Below are 22185 nucleotides of genomic sequence, written 5' to 3' on the forward strand. Positions count from 1 at the left end.
ACCTCTTCTCTCTCTAAAAAAAAAAACCCAGCATGAATTAGGTTTTCAAAGTTGCTTTTCAATAAACCACAAGACTTCTGGAACAATGTCCTTTGTTCAGCATCTCACTGAGCTGCAACTGTCAGAAACTAGTTGGCCACTCAAAACTTACAAGAAAGGGCAAATTTTCAGTTGCTTTCTCACTGAATTGTTATGTTTTTTTGACCAAACAACCAGTGAGCTATGCAGCTCACAGCCTGTTTTGTGTTCATGAATTGCAAAACTGTATTCTAAACATTGTCCACCTCCCCCACATCGTACCCATCTCCACCCACATTGTAATCACCTAGGCAGCCACCCTCAGGATTTTAGGGTTTTAGACCTTGGCATCCAGTGTTTTATCCTTAGATGTCCACCCCCCTCCCTTTCTCCCAAACCCCATAGAAAAGCACCTACCTTCTAGTATTTACAGAAACTAAATTGAGAAGGGTTCAAGACACCTGCAACAACTCTTTCACTATTTTGAGAAAAAACTTGTCACACACATTTTTTTTTAACGTTTTCAAAATTCAAGCGAGAAGTATGCAAGCCTGTGCAACTCATCCAAGGAAATTGAGACACCATGCAAATGCTTCAAGACACTTTGGAGGTGCCCTTGTAAAGGTTGTTTGCCACTTAGTCGCCAACAGTCACAGCCGACCTTTAGGACAGATGAGACCAAAGTAGGGATGTTTACCTATAATGCATAGGCAAATTTTCATGGATGCGGTTAAAGAGGACATGGATGTAGTTGGAGTGAGGACAGAGGACGCAGGAGACAGAGTTAGATGGAGGAGGATGACTCACTGTGGCGACCCCTGAAAATGAACAGTCGAAAGAAGAAAAAAAAAGAAGAAGCATAGGCAAATGTTTGGTGAAAAGCAAGCACAGCATATCAGCACAAACCCCTCAGACCAACTGTCAAGCACGGTGGTGGAGGGCTGATGATCTGGGCTTGTTTTGCAGCCACAGCACCTGAGCACCTTGCAGTCATTGAGTCGACCATGAACTCCTCTGTAGACCAAAGCTTATTAGAGTCAAATGTGAGGCCATCTGTCTGACAGCTGAAGCTTGGACAAACATAGCAGCAGATCTACAACAAAACAAATGAAAAAGAAAAGAATTGAGGTGCTGTGGGAACTTAAAAGAGCTGTGCAGAAACAAATGTCTGCAAACTTCAAAGAACTGAAGCAACGTTGGAAAGGAGAGTGGGCCAAAATTCCTCCCCAACCATGTGAGAGGCTGATAAAGACTTACAGAGAACCACTACTGAGAGTTATTCCTGCTAAAGATGGTTCTACAAGTTACTTACCTTTTCAAACAGGTAGATAAAGTCAAATATGATGACCATGCAACCACAATTCAAAATATCTCAACTGAATGCAAATACATGATTAACAGTTATCTCTGAAAGGTCAGACTATGTTATGTAGTAAAAACTGTACAGCACATAAAACTTGGCAGAGTGCAAACCCCTTTCATTGATAAAAATCCATTTGCATTCTTTTCAGTTTCTTTTTACCATGCGTGTCAAAGTCTGGGGAAACACTTTAATTTAAGAATGTAGGTTTTTTTCTGCAGATCCTGTTTAAAATGGTGAATAGATTGGCATGTAAGAGGAATTGTGGTATTCTGTGTTTTCATATTTTGGCTAATCAAATGTCTAAGCACTGTAAAATGGTGTATCATCAGCATAGCTCCACTAAAACTACATCATGCATTGGAGTCTAATCAGGGTTATATGGGAAACACCTGTGGTGCTGGTGGTGGTGGTGGGGGTACAGCTTAAATCAATATTGGATTTTATAGTGTGGAAAATGTTCAGTTGTCTGTTAGTGCTCTCTCCACACACTTCATTAAGTCTATCTGGGAGCCTTAAAAGAGTGCAAGTAATTACAACCTTAGGTTATCACCTTAACATAATAAATCCACTAAAAGCAACCAATCCTCTTCCTCCTGCTACAAGAAGAAGGTGGATGAGTACAGCCAGGAAACTGATGTTAATGAAGTTGGAAGTGACTGTAAGTGTGTACAATTTTGGTGATTTAAAAAAAAATTCAGACAATAAAAAACAAAACTGAACAAGAAATGAATGAAAGCTTAGACATAAGACTACATTTACAGGCGGAGAGGGGAGGAGGAGGTGGGGTGAAAGAGGCTCAAATCTCACTCTCTCTTTGCATCACAGGATAGACTGTCTTTGTAAGCGTAGGAACAGGAAAAAAAAAAAAGCTTTTACCTTTCTCATCCAGGCGACAGAGCCTTCACACCGCCGGACTGCCTCCTGTTGAAAGCAGAGCGGGAGGTCCAAGCTTCCAGCAGGAAAAAGAAGAAGAAGAAGCGACGATAATTCCCGACGTGTCCATTTTTTTTTACTGTCTCCTCTGACTGGTGGCGATAAAAGATGCAAAGTAAACCATGCAAAACACCGCGTTTATTGTGCATCTCTCGGCCGCGCAAGTTAAATGTGCAGGAGGGGGGTGGGAAGAAAGAAAAGCGATTTTTAACTCGACAAAACGAGCACATGCACGGCGAGTGGTGGAAGGGAGCATTTTGTAAAGATGAGAATGCATTAGAATGCAAGAAATGGTGTGATGGCGAGAGGTACGGCTGGGAGAGACAGATCTGCATATGGAAATAAGGGCTCGGGTGGTTAAAATTCTACTTAAATCGCTGCATTATGTTGAATTGGCTTGGGCGGGACCCCTGCACTGAGACAGAGGAGGAACACCGACTTGACAATCCAGGGAAAAAGTCACGGCAAAAACAGAACAGGTGCCATCGTTGTTCTGGTTGTGTGGCTCAAGCGTCTGTGGAAGAAGTGGAGTTTGAACATAACTCTGGTCATTTTACGTTCAAAACGGAGTTTTTACTTAATCGGTTTTTGTGTGTGTGGTCGAAATAGGCCAAGCAATTACGGTTTTATGCTGGCTCACTTACTTTTATTATAAAACAATGCACTGTTTGTTGTGTGTAAAAGGAATGCTGTTTTTAAATTGTTTAACACACACACTTTTATATGAATATTCTTTAAATGACAACTACAAACTATCTGCCGGAGATAAGGCGATACAGGAAGTACTTAGCAGGGAATTCTCTTGTGACGTAGAACGTCAGGGACTGACTGAGCCACGCCCAGTATGAAACTTCTGACCAATAATCAGACGACGGAGTGTACGCATGCGCGTAGTAAAGGCGCGGGAGAGCAGGATGAGTCAAACAACAGATTAATGACGGCTGTGTATTTTTATGCTTTACTGCTTTAATTTTATGCGATATTACGCCACAAGACTTGCTCTAAATTTGAATTTAAATGGTAAGTCGATGCTTCATTAATACTGGGTTTCCGGAGGTGTTGGGTTTGACGAAATAAAGTTTAATTTAATGTGCTTGAAGTACATGTCAGAAACCCAGGCGAGAGAAAGAGAAGACAAAAACAATTTAATGTGATTAACGGTGATTTTCTGTGAATGTTAGTTTACAAAATGACACCCCTTAATCCTGTGGTTCTCAAAGTCCGGTTCAGGAACCCACATGGGGTCATGAAACACCAAGTGTTGGGTTTTGAGAAGATCTACGGAAATCAAATCAACTTTAAAATGGATTGTCAATAGCATATATAGCCATAATTGTTACAAAGATACCGGTCATAAAACCTATATAATGTAGATTGATAAAGCTCTTTGTTAAATGGCTTAACAGTGTTTGTATACTTTAGTAATATATAATCAAGGTGACAATTCTCTGCAACTTTTATTTTGTGGAAGTTTGGGAACCTCTGTGTCTGCAAAACTCATATAAATAATGTGACATCTTTATACATTGTTTCTATGTTCAGCATTATGTAATAATGTTCAAGATGTTTTTCAAATATACCTCTCCAACCTGTATTATAAATCTTCTTAGTAATCACCTTTTACCTTTGATTTTCCACTTTCAAACAGTCAAAATCATCCATTTTTTAATGCCTCTGCTCCGTTTGCTGTCATTAAAGGTGGTAGTGTTCGTGCGCAGACAGCATGGCCGATGAATTCAGCGAGTCCCTCACTCCACCGGTCTCACCCTTTACAGCAGACAGCCAGTGTGTCCTCCTCTCGCCCACCCGACCACCGAGCTTCTGCTGCTCTGAAGTGAAAGATGACCCCACTGGGGCTCTTGCCACCGATGGGTACATTGCACGGGGGTCTCTGAAACGGTTTGTTCAACATCTGTCAGCATAATCACAAAATGTATACATATTCATTCCTGGAGGTTGAGTTATATCGAATATTTTGGTGCTTCAAGCACCACGTGTTAAAGTTCATTTTAAATGTGTAACAGAGAACGTTTTTACTCAAGAAAGAAAACGTCGCTGACATTGCGTTCCCTCTTTAGGTTGCTGTTGCGTCTTGATCCAGCACCTGCAGAGTATGAGACGGACACGGTGGAGCTCTTTGGCTTTCTTTGGGTAACGGAGACGGCGCTGGTGGAGTCTACAAAGTTACTCTTTGGTTTGTTCAGGTAAGACGAATTAAAGATAACAGTTTTTGATTTATGTAAAACTACTATTGGTCAGCAGTTTCACTTAAATCTGTACGCCTGCTCACATTAAAGTTCAGTAATGGAATCACTCAGAGAAAGATTCTTTTTTGAAATTTTTTTTTGTCCCACCACAGTTCATTCATACACACGTTTCTGGTCTTATTGAAGCTCTGCTGTGTTTCAGACAAAAGGTTTACAAGCTGGAGAGCTTGGCAAAGTCCAACTCGCATGACTTTGGTAAGTCTGTGTATTAATGTAACTCACAATCAAGCGTAAAACACATTGTGCTTTTATTGGCAGCAGAATGCACTGTAACTGAATCATTAAAGTTACTCACTTCACCTGTTTTGTCTTTAAACACTTGTTGGTTTCTTTTTGGTGATGTAGGGATTAATGCCCAGTACATGTCTATTCCTACAAACTTTGTGATGTTTACAAATATTTTCTGAAATTTTAATTGGTTGAACATAAATGACATTATAGAGGTTTCAGGTTCAGTATTTCGATTGTATTTGACTGAAGTATTATTGTGCAACTAAATAAAGAGCTCAAATCCTACTAAAATATGCATAAAATTGCTTTTAATGGTTGTAATATTATTGTAAATAACAATAATTTTGTTTTGTTTTTTAGGACAAGCAAGTAATCTGCACTATGAAGCAGAAGACCTTCGACACCAGTGTGTTTTATTTCTTCAGTATGTTAAAGTCTTCTTGCACAGGTATAAGGATGTATTTAACACTCAGTTTTGTAAGAATAAGTGATTAATTTTTATCAGTACATCCTTGTACTTTTACATTTCTCTGGTTTTACTGTGTTTTTTTATTAACGTTGATGTAGATATCTGGACCCTTCGGCGTCCCTGGATGAGTCTCCCTCACATCCTTTCGAGGAGCTAGAACATCAGTTCCCCTCTGCTCTTCTGGAAGAACTGTTTGGCATCACTCTCCTCATAGGACGACTCAAGGACCTGCCTGCCAGTGGTCAAAGTGCTTTCAGTATACAAAACCATGCAAAGGTATTCCTGAATATTATTTATCCTCCATGACAGAAGGAGCAGCAAAATAAGGGACTTTATGGAAAACAATAAGTTTAGAAAAACAGGTTTCTTTTCACGTCAACTCCATTCTTTTTTTTTTTCTTTTTTTTTGACCTCCAGCATGTTACACATTCCTCCCACAGATTTTCCCTCCCTCCTGGCATCTGCTGCATCTTCATCTTGACGTCCACTGGTCAGTCTTGGAGATCCTGCACGCTCTTGGTCAGAAGACACGAGGTATGAGTGTGGACAGATTACTCAGTCGGAAAGCGGGAACTTAGCCATCTTTGCTTGTGACATATGGTTTGTGCATGTTACACTGAGTCATTATCGTTGAAACCGTCTGCAGGCCAAGTGCTTTACGCCCATCAGTTTGTGAACCTGACGGGAGAGAACCTGACTGATACCAGTCTGTTTGAGGAACACCTGTGCGCTCTGCTGTGCGACCTTACTGGCCTGGCCATGAGCAAATACAGCAAGGTGGGTGGCCCTTTGCATTTTACATTGGTTTTTTTGTTCACTTCTAGCTGAAAATGTAACAATAATTTTATGTAATTGCCACAATTTACATTTGCTGAGCAGAATTTGACTCAAAGCTCTTAATAGAAAATGCTGTAAATTAATTAAAGGCCTAACATTCCTTAAAGCATTGCATATTATCTGTCACCTTTAATGTCCAAGTTTTAAACAAAAATCATCTTAAAGGAAAGGCGTTATAGTCATTAATGTTTGACAAATATTCTCATCTCGAGATCTCTTAGCACTTGAACTATATGTTGGGAATGACTCTCAGCTACTACCACATCAAAGTTTAGCAGAATAACTGTAAAATTGACAGGTGTAGCCATTTTTCTGTTGCCTAATGTCAATTAGTCGTGGTGGCCATCTTGAATTGGATTCACTCCAATCCAAAGTAATCAGCTGTAGATGTACATTCAATGATTGCTTCCTGAGAGTTTCATTCAAATCTGTTCACTGGTTTATGAGATATTTGGCTTACAACAGAGACAAACGAGTGTGTACACACACACACACACACAACATAAATGCCCTTTTGGCTTCTGCACCAGATGATTCAAAATCACACAGACCAAAAGTGCAGTTAATGTTAAATGGATGATTTTGATATCTAGGTGAGGCCAACAGAAGCACTGACCACCAATCATTACCTTTGCTCCTGCACCAAAGAACTCTGGATCCTGCTCATGCACCTGCTGGAATACAGGAACAAATTGTTGCACACAGAGGTAACACAAATGCATGCATGCAGACAATCACAGCAGTAAACTCTGCTGAAATTCAATTAACAAATGCTTACTCTCTCTAGTCTTTCTGGAGCTACATGACGTCACTGATGAAACCCCTGGTTTTAGAGAAACCTGCAGCAGAGCTCTTCAGTGGGCTCCCCTCACACTGTAAGGACCCGCTGGGTTTCACATGGTGGCTGGTCACTCACTTAGCCATGTTGGGCCAGTACAACAGCAACGGCACAGTTCAGAGTGAGGTAAGGAACCGAGATTCACAACATTGAGTCAACGTGTTATTAATAAAAGATAACCTGAGGCGTAAATAAAAGTGGGATACAGGCTGACCACAAAGCTATCATTGCGAAAAATGTCTGATATGGACCCGCCGCAGAATGCCTTAGGGAACACCGTCATAAGCCGCCTCAAGATTTACTAAACATGTGTAGACTGGAGAGTCAAACTCCCATGACCCCCTTAGCAACTCTGCAAGGGTGAAGATCTGGTCCACTGTTCCACTGTTCCACGACCAGGACGAAAGCCACACTGCTGCTCGTGAATCTGAGGTTTGACAATCATTCAGAGCCTCCCTTCCAACACCCTGGAGGAAACTTTCCAAGGGAGGCAGAGAAATGTGATCCCTCAAAAGTCAGAACACACTCTCCAGTCCCCATATTTAAAAACGGGAACCACCACCCATATCTGCCTCTCCACAGGCGTTTTCCCGGTCCTCCATGTAACATTAAAGAGACGTATCAACCATGACAGCCCCACGTTGTCCTGCAGCTTCTGTGGTTGTAGATGCAAAAACTTGGGCAGGGGAGGAATTCAGAGAGGCCGTGGAGAAGAACTTTCGGCTGGCCTTAAGGAGATTCTGGCAAGCCGTTTAGTGACTAGGAAAAGGAAAGCAGCCCCACCCCAGGCTGTGCTTGGTTTGGGTGAGGAACTGCTGACCCGGGCTGGGGATATTGTCAGCCGGTGGAAGGATCATGTTGAGGATCTCCTTCATTTCATTCACTATGCCCGTCTTTGAGGAGGCAAAATTTGTGGACTTGGGAAGATGAGTTCATTACCATGCCAGAGGTCACTGAGGTAGTTAAAAAGCTTCCCAGAGGCACGGCGCCAGGGGTGGAGATATATTGTGGGCTGTCATGGTTGCTTTTGGTTTATTTTTATTGATTTCAAACATGGTAGGAACAAAAACACAAACCAAACAAAAGTATTAATAAAAACAATAATAGTTACAATACAATAATAGTTACAATAGATCAACTCAGTGTTGTGGTTGAAACGAAGTAGGAAGAAACATAAATAAATTCACACAGATTCATTATAAGATACAGTTGACATTTCCACAATGTAATGATGCTTGAAAGGGTCACGCCAAAAAAAGCCATTTAAAGCTTTTAACAGGGGGCCAAGTTTCTCATATAAACAACATCAAACAGACATATGTATACTAAACATACAACAGGCAGTCCCAGCATTCAGATTAGCTTTAATGAACAATCAAGATAAAATGGTAAATCTGTGCAATATTAATGGAGATAAGTCAAACACTGGAAACACTGGAGCATCAGTCAACTCATTCGTAATCAAAATTCTTTAAATTATTCATACATTGGTAAGAGTTGCAATTTTAGCTTTTTTTTTTAAATAAAATAAAAGGAGAAATTTCTCTTCAAGCTCATTCCAAATCTGCCGTCCTCTACACACAGAGCTGAAGCTGGTACATTTTAACCTTTGTCTTTTCTCAGTAATTTGGGTTTTTATTCCCGGTAGTCTAGGTGAGCATAGGAAGGAAATCTGACCCCAATGCCTTTATATCAACACTGTCCTTGTTTCATTGTGTTATTTTAATCCACCTTTTTTTTATTTTAGACCAAAAGGCAACAGAGTTTTCCAAATCATCAAATTTTTCTACAAGAAAAAGTTAAACACTGTTATTAAATATATTAACTTATTTAATTTTTTTTCCCAGAAGTCTAGGTTTTTGCTCTCCATCTTGTATACAGCCTGTTGTTGATTTATTGTTGGTTTTTAATCATAAGTGTTTACTTTTGGATGTTGCCAATGGTCGAATAATTCACAGCAAAATCTGTAAATCTGACTCTAGAAAAGTGGAAAGTTTGAATTTGACTCTGAATAATAGGGTGACGACGTTGATTTTTTTTTTTCATAATTTATTGAGTATATATGATTTATAGAGGCATGTATGAGACAAGTTTCTTAAATGTGTTATTCTGCACTTTTAGAAACATTTCAGAGATAACTGGACATTTATAGAAGGGCTGCTCAAGTTAACCGGTAACCCCAAGGTCAGCAGTGCTTTTACGTGTCAAATTTTTTAAATTTCCGTATTTTCTCTGGTTTGCAGTATAAATTAGAAGCCTGTGTTTGTGTGTAATAACAGGGCGTTCTGGCAGAGGAGCAGGTCAGGATGCACGTCCACTGTTGTCTCAGTCTGTGTTTGCTGTGGGAGCCAAGCACCGCTGCCGTCTCCACCCTCTGGGACTACTACAGCAGAAAACTGGTAAGAACATACAAGACCTCATTAGTAAAAGATGCTGCTTTATTTACATCTTTCTTACTTTTCAGCAGTCAGTCAAGAAGCGGCATATTTGAGCGTCAGATATTACCTGCTGTGTTCTGTCACTCGTCTCCAGAACTCCTCCTTTACCGTGCCCTGGTTGGGGATGTCTGGCCTGGGCACAGTGTGCAAGACGCCCCTGGCTCTGTTGGAGCAGGCGCGCAGCTGCTGCTCTCCTTCCCCCCTCCACTCCGCGGGTCACACCCAGCTCTATCACTCTGCCAACTCTTTCCACATCTTCCTTCGAATGCTGGCCTTGTGCCTTTCCCAGGACAGGGCCGGCGGAGTCCCTCAGAGGCAAATCAAAGGGAGGTAAGGACAGATCGACGACCTGGAAGCGCTCTGCTTCTTACTTGGTACCACCTGGAAAAGTACACAATCCATCCTCACACCATATGTATTAAAAGGTGGGAGTCTGAGTTTGGGTTGGATTGGCTTTAAAAAGTAATTACCATTCGGGACTAGGATTTACGAGATTAGTTGTCCCCCTTTGATCTTCAGATGTGTGTTGTGTTTAAACAGCTGTTTGGATTTGTGGCTGTGTGTGTGTGTGTGTGTATTGGTACATACCTGCAGTAATGCTCCCACAACACGTGTGTGTTTGCAAACTCTCATGCTTTTGAGTCTTGTTTGTGTGCGTGCCAGGTGCACCAGAGTCTCTCGGTGTCTTTGATATTTACTGAGGCCCACCAGTGAAGCAGGTGTCTCAGGAGTCAACCACCTGCTCTTCATCGCAGGCCAGACCCGAGGAGCCTGTGACTGATGCACACACACAAACACGCCGCTGTGCACCTGCTGCGGTGACTTGGTTTAAGAGTGTTTAAGGCTTTTCAATGGGGGTACAGTGTATGTGTGTGTGTGTGTGTGCGCGTGAGTGGTCTCAATATAAAGACAAACTAAACAACATTTCACAAGCTGATGTTCCCATCATATCCGAGAGCTGGACCACGCTGTATCCCAAGGCGGCTGCGTGCCAGAGAGCGGCAGCCGTAGATAAATCCTCCTAATGACTTCCCTCTGTCTGGAATGTGCTCAGTAGCACTGCAGACATGGGGGCTAATTAGCTAACGAGCGTGGTGGTTAATTCGCCTTAACGAAGCTGTGTTGGTTTCCAACACGGATAGAGAATGGAGCTTTGGTGGTGGGGAATGGCAGGGCGGGGGTGGTAGGGAGCCTGGCAACAGCCAGGCAGTGCTGGGACGGCTCCAGAATCTCTCTGCTCCATCAACCTCCACCAAAACTATCACCGCTACGTCCTCCCCGGAGGAGGCACGAGGCGTGCTGACTGTATCATTACAACGTTTCGGCAACGTTCCCACTCCTGGGCAGGCTCGGTGGGACGCCGACAACAATCACATTAAATGGGATCGACCGCGAGCATGTTGATCTCCAGTGCCAGGAGTTAGGAGCATCTGCTCGCCTCCGTTTAAAAAAAAAATGTGTCCGGAATAAACAAACAGACAGGTTGGAAGAAAACAGAAAATCCCCACTGCTGTTCCCAGTGTGCTGCTTGTATCCCTGTTACATATTATCCACTCATCTATTTAAATCTCCCTCCCCTCAAGCTCTGACTGCACGTTTGGACACCTCCTCCTTTTATAGTCTTCTGTGGGAGTAAATACGCCGGATATGGTGTTAACTTGGTCTTTCCCAGCTCCCACCTTGATCTTTTTTTTTTCCATCACTCTTTTTGTATCAGTCATACCTCTTAGTTTGTCTCGGGATGCTCGCTGTTTGTGTTTTGACCCAAGCAGCAGCTCTTCTCACCTGTGTGGGCTACATCTGTGTTTGGGAGATGGGCTGGGGGGGGGAGCGGGAGTTTTCAGCTTTCTGTGTTCTCCTGCCAGGCAGGCAAACAGCAAGCTGGATGTGTGGCAACGGATGTGTGTGTGTGTGTGTGTGGATTTATTGATCCGTCTCTGGTGTTGCAGTAAATTGGTTTGGCTGTAGAGTGAGGGACCGAGCACCTACTGCTGTGTGTCTGAGTGTCTCTGACATTTAACATGATCTTTAAAGGCATTTCTCCACAGTGCCCGCAGGATCTAACAGCGTGCTGGGTGGTTCTCTGTTCGTACTCACTCTCTTACGTTTTCTTTTTTTTTCCCTCACCTGCTCACACACACACACACACACACAGGCTTGGCAGGCCCGCCTCTCCCCTGCAGCCTACAGGGTGATTGGATGCACAGTAAGGGTAGTAAGTTCAGTTAGTCAGCACTTAAAGACCAACAAATCACTCCGATGAGCTGGTCGGCTGTGGCAAAGAAAAACCTAAAACTAGTTAAAATAGCATTTTCTGCAAAACTGCAGCATGAGTTTCTGAGTGTTGAATGACAGCTGAAGTTTGTTGTAGGAGCTGAAACTGAATAGTTGAAGTTAAAACGGTCAAAGCTAAATTTAGAAAAAAAAATTAAAAGATTAAGTTTCAGAACACTAGCTAAAAGGTAAAACCAGCAAAACAAAAGCTAAAATTAAGAAATGTATCTAAACCAGCAGAAAAGTATCTGAAAGCTAAAATGAGCAAAAGGTAGCTAAAAGCTAAAACCAGAAAAACATTAGTTAAAAGCTAAAATTGGCAAAACAATAGCTAGACTCTAAAACTATCAAAATGATAGCTAAAGCCAGTAGAATGGTAGCTAAAAGCTAAAATTAGCAAAACAGTAGCTTAAAGTTTCTATTAAAACAATAGCTGGAAACTAAAATCAGCAAAATGATAGCTTTAAGTGAAAATTAGCAGAAGGCAAAAATTAAGTTTTTAAAGGATTTTAAGAGAGCCTAATGCATTGCTATGAGGAAAAAAATAATTGCACGTATTTTACATTATTGTTAAATAATTCAAACAGTATAAAAGTTACAAAAACCAAAAGTCATGGTCATAATGTCCTGAACGATGTGAGCGTTTTGATACCTGGATGGCTGAAATAGCCGAAAATGTGCTGAAAAAGTTAGTCAACCATCTTGTGTTTGTTCGTTGTGTTTCCAGGATTTACTCCAAGTTCTCACCAAAGAAGATGCAGGAGCTGTCTGAGGCAGGACTCATGAACTTCCTGCTGCTGTTTCTGGTCGTGGCCAGGCAGGTGGAGCTCGAGGATGTGACAAACAGAGCGTGTGAGCTGCTTGGCTTCCTGCCCTCTAACTGCCCCCCTGCACATCGCACGCTGCTTTGGAGAGGGCAGCTGTCACTGCTGCTGCTTTTCCAAGTATGTTTGCTCATCACCACACGGTGTAATACAGTTACTGAAATGAATCCTGAAGTGTTTCGTAATAAGATGGAAATACGGGCTTTTTTTATTGTACGTACTCCATCGGTTTGAGAATGTTCTGATTCATGCTGTATGTTTGCTCCTGATCATAAACTACAGGAGAGAGGTCTGGATGTTGGTGCCCAGGCCAGTTGGTTGGCTTCTTCCTTCAACGAGACCGCCAAGGAGTTCTACAAAAAGACCACGGAGGTCAGTCGCAGGCTTGCCCTCTGGGGGCCACTTGGCTCCTACCTGGAGGGTGTAACCGAGGTGTTTGAGACCAGCGCCAGCCTCACACTGTCGGAGGAAAAGCTGCTGAATGAAGGGTTTGACTGGCTGCTGCCTGCTTGTCGCCAGTCCGAGCTGAACTCTGCCCTGGGCTTTCTGCTGACCGTCCTCGCGCAGCTCAGGTGAGACGGCTGCTGTAAATTCTCACCATCGCTTTTTCTCTCTCTTTCCTCTCGTCTGTTCACCATTATCCGGTTGCAGCAAATGGTGGGCGTTTTCAGACAGATGTTTCTTGGCAGAGCTTTTACAAAGTTGCTGCAGCGGAGGAGATTGATATGCTTTGCTCTTCCCAAGCCATCCCAGAGTCCGCTCACTTCTCAAACTGACAATAGGAGGATTGTGCAGTCAGCAGGAATGAGCGTCTGTAAAGAATCTGTTTTGTGCCGTGGCCCCCCGTTGGCCTCAGGAGGCCCGGTGACCCCCATGTCACCTTCCCCAGGTGCTCCCAGAGCCCAGAATAAAGTTACGGGCACAGGGGACCCTCTTTGGGCCCCTCTTGTCATTTTGAGCAGTGGTGTTGGTGTGTGAGAGACTGTGGTCAGCAGAGCCTCAGGACGGGTTCAGCTGTGGGACAGGGGTGTTCGTTACATGAGCAGACCCCGGCTGAAGATTAGAGGGAGACGGCTGAAAGAGCGTCTGTTGATGTGGGGGAAGCAGAGACGAGAACAGAGAACACGGCAGACAAAAATCAGGTGGGAAGGCTGCACATTGAGAAATGATGAGGATCTTTCTCTGTAGTCTCAGATTGTCCATTAAATCATTTGTTTATGTTTGTCGTCGTTTACAATAATTCTGTACTATTGTCATTGTAAGATGCAACAATTAACTTTGAGGAAGCTTTTTAAAAAAATTCATTTAAAAGGTTTTCTCTAACACAAGTTAATTAAAACAAACCTGTTAGCTAACGTACAACCACATATGGACCATATCCTTTTAAAAAGTTGTGTGTATTTTCTGTTTACATACACATAAAAGGATAAACGGTAGCAAAACAGCCTAGTACTTACCTGGTACTGACAAGTCACTTCATAATACAGCCTAGTCCTTGTAGGCATCAGGTGCCTACCATGTTATATTATGTATTGCTACTGGACAAACTGTACATTTGGTCTACTTAGAGAGGAAAAAACAAAAGAAAAAAGTCCCAGAAGCCTTTTGTGTTATGGTCTGGACCACACTGACCCATTTAGCCAAATAAGAAACAAGCACACACTCTCATACCAATTCATCCCACCAAATTAAACAATTTCCAAGCCTGGGAAATTCTTGGTATCTCTTTGTGACTACCGCTTTTTTTTTTTTCTTTTTTTACTGTGGCACAATTAACGGGTAATTATGTAGCCTGGCAAATTGAGTCAGTGCATCATTATGTCTATTAGGAGCCATGTGGAATCAGCACACATTACGGGAATTATTCTGCCGTGGTCGAGGCAGCAGAGGGTCTGAACGTCCATCGTCTTGGTGCCGAGGCAAGAATCCAGGTGCAAGGGATGATGCCTCGCTTTGATTTCATCCTATGACCCTCTGCTTTGGAAAGATGGGGAGGTTGCAAGTTGATGAGATGAGCTGACATTGACATGTCCTCCTGTTTTTGTTTTATTTCTTTTTCCAGCACAAACAATTAATCCCAGAATATTAGCCTTCGTGTGAAACGTTTCCCTTTGTGGAACCTTTAAATGGACAATGAGCTCTTGTCTTTGTTGTCATAATTCGTTGTTGTTGACATTATGAATGTAGAAAACCCCTCAAGAAGAGGAGGAAATGGAACAAATACAACTTGTGTCTTTGGGTATATTTGTGGATCTGCACTATCCAGCATGTGAAATAATGAATGCAGCTGGGGAAGCTGTTGTGTTTCTGTGGAAATACTGTACATAAAAAGCCACAATGAGGAGGATTGAGTAGGTTCTCTGACGATGTCTTGTACAATGAGGGCTGATGGGTGTGAAAGGCCCATTCCGCAGGAGTAACAAGGCTAATGAATTCAGACTCTAATCGATTGTCTCAGCTCTCTGGATTAGATGCAACCTTGCTGGAAGGGAAGGCACATCTGATGTGTGTGTGTGTGTACCTTAGTAGAACACTAGAGTGCATGAAAGGAAAGGGGGCTGCTAGTTCCTCATATTTTGCCCTCCTTCCCCAGCACACCTTAACCCCTGCTTTTTCACACCCCCATCCCAGAAATGAGAGGGACAGAGGGATCATCTTCAGTCCAAATGAGATTACAGCTTCTTCAGCTGCTTATCAGGGCTAATGCCAGCCTCTGTGGAGCTGCTGTAGCAGCTGATGCCAGGGCCAGAGATGAGCCAGAAGAGCCAAAGTATATTCTGTGTTCAGGGGATCAGCATTAGGCTCCACTCTCTGCCTGTGATATCCTCCTTCTCCTCACCTACCTCCACCCCCTCGCTGCAGCGCATCGCCGCACTCCGTAATCCCCCATGAGAGAAGAGAGAAAACACATGAAGGAGCGCTGAAAGAGAAACATGGGAGCAAAGGGATTTGAAAAAGAGGAGGGTGGAGTTGGGAGCGGGGGGCTGGGTGCTTGTACACAAGAGGAAGCGCTGCCGTGGATAGATTTGTTGATCTGTTTTTTTTTGCCTTTGTGAATGTGTGTCTGTGTCCTTCCAGACGGGTCCATCAGCGCGGTGTCCAGTCAGCGCCCACTCCAGCCTGGGCTCCCGCCACAGCCAGTGTGATTAAAGAGCGCCACCTAGCGGTGGCTGCTGCCCTGTGGGCGCACTTCTTCCCCTTCCTTCAAACCCTGCGGCTCTCGCAGACCCCTCCAGCACAGCTGGCAGATGCTGCTGCAGGTTAGTAACCCCACTGGGAGGAAAACAGGACATTGAGTGAGAACAGAGAAGGAGGTCCAGGTGGGAGAAGGCAAAAAAAAAGAGAGAATCTGAGCAAGATTTTAACAAGGATGAAAATAAAAATTGTTTTGTTATAGATTGAGGAATAGATCTGAGAGGATTCCTAATCTGTTTTACAGCATCAGTATTCAGAAAACCTCACACTGTATATCGTAGATCACGTGAATAATTCAAACGGTGACCTAATTTAATTTCACTTTCAGGTTTCACCTTCCTGGCCTTTGATCTACCCAGTTCTGCCCCCCAGGACCTTCAGCCCAACCCAGTCCAGTCCATCATGCAGTCCTTCGGCTGGGATGACATGCTTCACACACTCCTCGTGACTCGCTACCTTCCTCATGTGCTCCAGAACAGGTGGGGTTGGCCTTTCACATCTGTCCCAATCACAAAATGGGCATTTATCAGCTCAGCCAGACTGGAAACATGCTTAAGGCACACAGTCTAATGGAAAATTTAGTTTTTGTTTTCTATAACATGAGCTTTTGCTGAATGTATTTCATAAAAAATAAGGCAGTGGTTTCATTAATGTTAAAATTTAAATTAATTACATCCAGAAAAACCTCCTATCAACTCAGAAATATTAGGTAAAAGTTGTTTTTGTGTTGTAGAGACAAGAATTTCAATATTTATGTGTTTATATTAAAAATAAATGAATGTCAGCTAAGACCCTTCTATCAGAATATAAAGTGAGTATTTCAGCACAATAAGGCACGTTAAATGTGCTCAAGTAAATAGCACACATTATCCTCTTATGTTTAGTGTCATGATTCGGCCTCGCTGGTTATATGTGGGTTTTTTTATCACCGTTGTAGTAACAGTGAATCCTTGTTGCTGCCTTTTCCAGTGAACTGGCGTCGTCTCTGGGCAGCGGTTCTGTGTCCGGGTCGGCTCAGGGACTCTCAGTAAGAGCCTGGTTCAGGTGTGTTCTACAGCAACACCTTCACAAGAACCAAGACGGGACTGAAAGCAGAACGGGTACGAACGCCTACAATCCAACGAGCCAGTTCACCTCTGACCCCCACAGTTTGTTTCATGATCCCAGCTCTGCTCGGAGTTAAACACTTTCTCCAGATCTGTGTTTAACTGAGGGATGATGCGTTGTTTCTGGTGGTTTCTATAAAGGGGCACATTTGTCTTTGAATAACAAGTGTTTGGGCTTTCTTTCCTTCAGGTCGAGCCGTCGGGGAGCAGCTGTGTGAACTAACCCGGCTTATACTCAGGCTTCCTGAGGTGGACAGTCTTCTGCAAAGAGCCGGACTTCATCACACAACACTCTCACTGGATCCCACTTCTGCCCTCAAGATGTTTGTCAAGGTACCACTTTCAGATGATCGGGGTTATACAACATTTATTTATAAGAGCAAATCCTGTCCTGTCCTTAATTTTTTGTATCTTTGGGTCTCTAAAGGCCCTGTTTCAAACCGTGTAAGATCTATATCAAAACAAAAAGCGCACATACTGTAAAGTATATACCTGAACAGTATGAGTACATCATAAGTAACATCTGGTCTCTACTGCCGCAGCATGCGTTTACATTTAAGTGTTCTCACACATTTAAGTATCTGTATCAGGCTGTAGGCAACGTGTACCGTGGACTGCAGCTCTTGTCAGAACGATCAGCCATGGTGACCAGAGCTCTCGACTACACTGGTGACATCCTGAAGCACATCAAACCTTACATGATTAGCAAGAACCAGGAGGGAATCCAGTTGGCGTACCGGGCTGTGGGTATGTGCCGTACACATATCGTTTTATACACCAGCTTTCTGTTATTAAAGAAAAGATCTGGTAAGGAGCTGAACTCTTCTGATTCTGTAATCCAGGCTGCATAGTGAAGCACTGGAGCCCCCTGCTGGCCACTTCCAAAGCTCAGCAGCTGTTGTTTCGGATTGTGGATAGTATGCTTCTCTCCCACCACCTCCCGCACCAGGACAAAGCTCTGAGGGACAGCTTGCCCCTCTACCTACAGGTTGGCTCGAACGTACACTGAGCACAAACACGACATTTGCACAATTCAAGCGCATCTATCATCACTCATCAGTCCTCCATGTCAACAACAATGAGTTTTGCTAATAATTTTTCTTCCAGGGTCTGTCGGTGGCCTCGAACGGGTCTCAGTCCCAGGGCGCGGGCCTCAAGCAGCAGCTCCGCTCTGTAATCAGCAGATATCTGGAGCACTTCCTTCCTGCTTCACCTTCTGTAGGCGTCATCGCCGACCACCCGGTGCTTCTCGGCGCCTGTGAGGCCGTGCCAACCCCACGAGGAGCTGCGCTGAGGAGGACCATCCTGGAGGTGCTTTGGTAGGTCTCATATGTTTTTATTTACTCCCCCCGTGTTTAGATAATAATACTCAAATACAGAAATAACTTTAAATCTTAAGGTAGTATGATACTTTATTATTTTACAGTGAGAACTTCCTCCAGTGTAAAAGCCACGTCGTCCTCCCTCGACTCGCGTCAGCCCTGATGTTCCTGTTGGAGCTCCTGAGAAGGAACAGAGACACGGATGTTTCTCTCCTCACCCTGCCTCTCCCCTCCCTGCTGCACTGTTTGATGCTGGTCAGTGAGCCACAAGGTACAACAAACTGTCTGTTCTTACGCTTGCACCACCCTAGCTGTGTAAAAAGCTTTGTGTTATTATTGTTTTTTTTACTGATCACTGTGAAGAATAGTCACCACACATGCTTTATGCAGGCATCCCAATAATCTTTTTTTTGTTTTCTTTGTTGGCGTCATCTTTATTTTGCCGTGTTTATTCAGTGAGGAAGACGAGCACAGACGCATTACAGCTCGTGGTGGAGCGATGCGCTGCTGCCTCTACAGAGGGGCCCTGTGAGCAGATGATCAGCGTCTTACGGTAATTGGCTGTGATTTGTAGCGATAAATATCTGCACCTGTATGCGGAGAGTGGCGCTGCTTCTGTGATGCACACTAGCTCGCCTTAAATCCCGCCTGACACGCGAAGGGATTTCTTCATTTTGTCATCTCGACGCTCTCAGATCATTTGCGGGGGACAACGAGGGCGTCTACGACAGGCAGGTTTACAGCGTCCTGGAGACAGTGGCCGTCTTAGATCCCGCCGTGGTTCAGGCTCTTATTCCCAGCCTGTCTGCCAGTCTGAGAAACGCTGAACACAAAAGAGGACTGGGCAAGAACGCTGCCTTGAGGTGAGCAAGGACATGAATCGCATCTAGACAGCATTCACAGCCTTAAACTATTTTTAAGATGTCTAGACAATAAGTAGGTGTCAGGCATGAAACTAGAAATGTACTTTAGCGCTGCACTTTACTGAATATGACACATCCCTCTGTGTTACAGGAGTGCGTACACAAAGCTGCTAAGTCTTCTCGGAGAAAGTGGGCAGGCTGAGATCATCAGTCTGGAGGGCAACTGAAAAGTCTTCCAGGAAGACGTTCTCAGCTTCAGCACTCAGTGGAAACCTCCAGCATTTCATCCCAGCCATACCAACCTGAATCTAACAGTGTTCTGGATTTGGTTCCCAAAAAAACCCAAAATCCATTCCAGTGCTGCATAAGGGTCTTAGAAAATTTGAAGGGATATTCTGGCCATTTTGAGCTGGGGTTCTGTGAAACAGTTATGAACAATTAATATCTTACCTGTAGTAGACAGCTCTTTGAATGGCCTCAGTTTGGAGAAAAAACTTTTAATCCAACAGGACTGATGAGCTAACCAAAGTGGATCGCTGCCAACACAAAACAACTCAAATCTTGGTAATTATTCAATTTTTCTTTGAATGTTTAACCTCTCCATCAAGGCATATTCTCCCCCCACTTGGTGAGCACTAATCTCAGCTGCCGCTTTATGATTTATGACCAAATTTATAAACATGTCCACACCACCAGAGCTTGTGGTAAATTAAAGTTTACTCGGCCCAAGTCCTGCAGCTGAGAACAGAGACTTCAGGTGCAAACTTGTGCTATTGCTAATTTTTTTTTTTTTTTATATATATACATTCCTTCATTTTCACTGGTCCAATAAATCAACATGGAGGGAGATGCATGTGTTCTGGCAGTGAAGCTAAGCTCACCCATGACCGTAGTTTCCACTTGAAAATCTTTTCAGAATTACCTGCGATGGCAGAAACGGATAGTTGGGATGCCCAAGTTATTATTATAACATGTTATTAATTATTATTATTAGTTATTACAAGTTATTTTTGTTTTTTGTTTTGGAGGGTGGTGGGTAGTAGAAGTTGTGTCAAGAAAAACACCAACAGGAAACAACTTGGCGTGTCACTACCAGGTGCCAGTGTTTTAAAAGAAAAAAAAGAAATGGTTGTGACTGTCGCATAAATTCTTTTACTGGACTTGGGAATATTCGATAAATACTTCCCATCTCTTGTTACTTGCAAGCACAAATAGCAGCAGCAGCTAGCTGTAGCACTTTAAGTGCAGCCTGGGGGAACCTCCAACAGGAATTTTATAACATTTCTGCCAAAATACCTGTGAAATGTAACACTGACGACAGAGTAAAGGGTTAAATAACAGCCTCGGTATGAATCGGGGGGAGGGCGGGGGGTATCACGGCAGCATCCACCTCTGAAAGTGGCTTCACTCCGCTGGGACCGCATCACCGAGCTAATGATGGCTACTCCGAGCATCTCCACTCCTAAAACCTGAATAACAGGTTATTTAAACCTCTTACACCCCTGTCAGTTTCACATTACACTGTTACGGTGGCAGAAATATTCTGATCTTCCTGCTGGGAGAGCTACAGCTAGCTGCTACCGCTATTTACGCTTGCAAGTAAGCACAGAATTCTATGTAAATAAGCATGTAGTATGAAAATAATGGTGATGAATAGTGTTTTTATGAACCAGTGGAAAAGGTTTGAGATTGGAGCTGTTTGACTGAACACTTTTAATGTGCTGGAAAATCACAGAACAGGAGCCGTTCCAGGACTCACCAGTTGCCTAATCAACTTATTGCTCAAACCTACACATATATATGTTGTAAATACTGTAAAGAAAGTCTGCTTTCCATTTATAGAGATGTAAAATGTGAAAATAAATTTGATCTTCTGCCTGCCTTTTTATCTTTCCATTTGTAGTAGCGGAAGTGAGGAATGTGAGCATCAAAGACCTATTTGCTCTTATCAGGATCCGTCTCTGCTCAGTTAGAGCTCTGAATTACAGATTCGATGGCAGTCGTGGGTGAGCCCAAATAGTTCAATATCCATCCCCCCACTCCAAAAAAAAAAAAAAATGAAGGAGAGAAGGACTGTTTGTTCCAGTTCTCCCTTTCACTTCTAAGTTGCAGCAATCTTGTGCAATCCGTCTTTGGTTTGCACCTAATCACATGAAGTCTCCCTCAATCACCACGTCCCATTTTCTGTCATTGCTAGTCATTTTCCGACCTCATCTAACTGCAAAGCATCTCCTTTTTCCGGCGGTGCATTCCTTCTGTCCAGCAGCATGAGAGGGGGGAGGTTGGAGCGAGCATGCAGACAGACAGCAATAAAGAGGTGCTTTCGTATTATCGGGCGATTATCTCAGGCTGCTAAATTATTCCCCCCACGTGTGTTACAGAAATACATTGCAATCTTTATATATTAATGTAGGAACTTTATTCTGCAAATTCCCCACAACATCCTTGCAGATGTGTTTTGGGTGGACGAGGGACGAGCAGGCATCACGCTTTTCTTTAATCCTCATTTGGTCAAAGCATCTTTTTTTTCTTTGAAAGTCAACACAACGCAGATTCATACGTGTACATACTTCGCAGAATATTCCACAAATATATGCCGACTGACGATGTTCAGACATTCACTTGAACAGAAACAATCTTGGGTCCTGAGCATAAAATAAAAGTCACACAAACAGGTCAGCAGCATCCACACTTTGTGTTATATGTGACTGGTTTTTGCAGACGAGTTATTCGACAGTCAGTCATGTGGTTGAACCTTAAAAAAAAAAAAAAAACGAGCTGATAAGCTTCAGCATTCAAACAAATAGGCTGTGTCGAATTTAACTGTCGAAACATGGTTTTCAGGCCAAGAAAGTGGCAAAATAAAAGCTATAAGTTTATTAGTTTTTACTAGAAAAGCTCTATCAGCCCTATAATAGGTTATAAAACTTTGAATGCATGTGGCTAGTTGGGCAGATTAGCAGTATTAGTTCACAACCAGTCACTTACTTCTTAACGGATATGACGTGTCTTTCTTTCTGGAGCGACCGTGCTCACTGTGATGTTACACAATATAACAATGTAAGAAAACATCAAATGCTCCTGTGCCCAAAGGACAGCAGCTTTTTCGTAGAAGCTTTAAGAATTGCATGGTTCACTTAAATCAGGAAAGTATCATCAGAGTATCTGAGAGCCAGAGAAGTCCCTGTGCACCTCCCAGAGAGAGAG

At 43.2% G+C, this 22185-nt stretch overlaps 2 protein-coding genes across 3 annotated transcripts in view; one reads left to right on the forward strand and one right to left on the reverse strand.

Annotated features, from left to right (window-relative positions):
* Positions 1-2977, reverse strand: part of LOC108234188 (furin-like protease kpc-1) — a 237756-nt gene extending 234779 nt beyond the window's left edge. Inside the window, exon 1 of the mRNA XM_017413192.3 lies at positions 2258-2977. The gene's annotated coding sequence lies outside the window, so the exon portion shown is untranslated. The remainder of the gene's footprint in view (positions 1-2257) is intronic.
* On the forward strand, positions 1833-20859 carry mms22l (MMS22-like, DNA repair protein). Of its 2 annotated transcripts, none has more exons than XM_025005295.2 (26): positions 1833-2039; positions 4013-4213; positions 4393-4518; positions 4724-4776; positions 5173-5260; positions 5380-5557; positions 5722-5815; positions 5928-6058; positions 6712-6825; positions 6906-7082; positions 9078-9140; positions 9236-9355; positions 9489-9724; positions 12396-12612; positions 12775-13064; positions 15571-15752; positions 16016-16166; positions 16657-16787; positions 16984-17126; positions 17384-17540; positions 17636-17781; positions 17901-18112; positions 18220-18386; positions 18572-18668; positions 18811-18978; positions 19130-20859. In XM_025005295.2, the coding sequence occupies exons 2-26, from the start codon at positions 4038-4040 to the stop codon at positions 19203-19205; spliced, it is 3693 nt and encodes a 1230-aa protein (XP_024861063.1). In that variant the 5' UTR covers positions 1833-2039; positions 4013-4037; the 3' UTR covers positions 19206-20859. The 2 variants fall into 2 exon arrangements, with proteins under 2 accessions (XP_024861063.1, XP_017268679.1); XM_017413190.3 differs by lacking the exon at positions 1833-2039 and adding an exon at positions 3215-3334.
* The last annotated feature ends 1326 nt before the right edge of the window (positions 20860-22185 follow it).

The sequence above is a fragment of the Kryptolebias marmoratus genome, linkage group LG16 (assembly GCF_001649575.2).
Source record: "Kryptolebias marmoratus isolate JLee-2015 linkage group LG16, ASM164957v2, whole genome shotgun sequence".
In the NCBI taxonomy this organism is placed as follows: domain Eukaryota; kingdom Metazoa; phylum Chordata; class Actinopteri; order Cyprinodontiformes; family Rivulidae; genus Kryptolebias; species Kryptolebias marmoratus.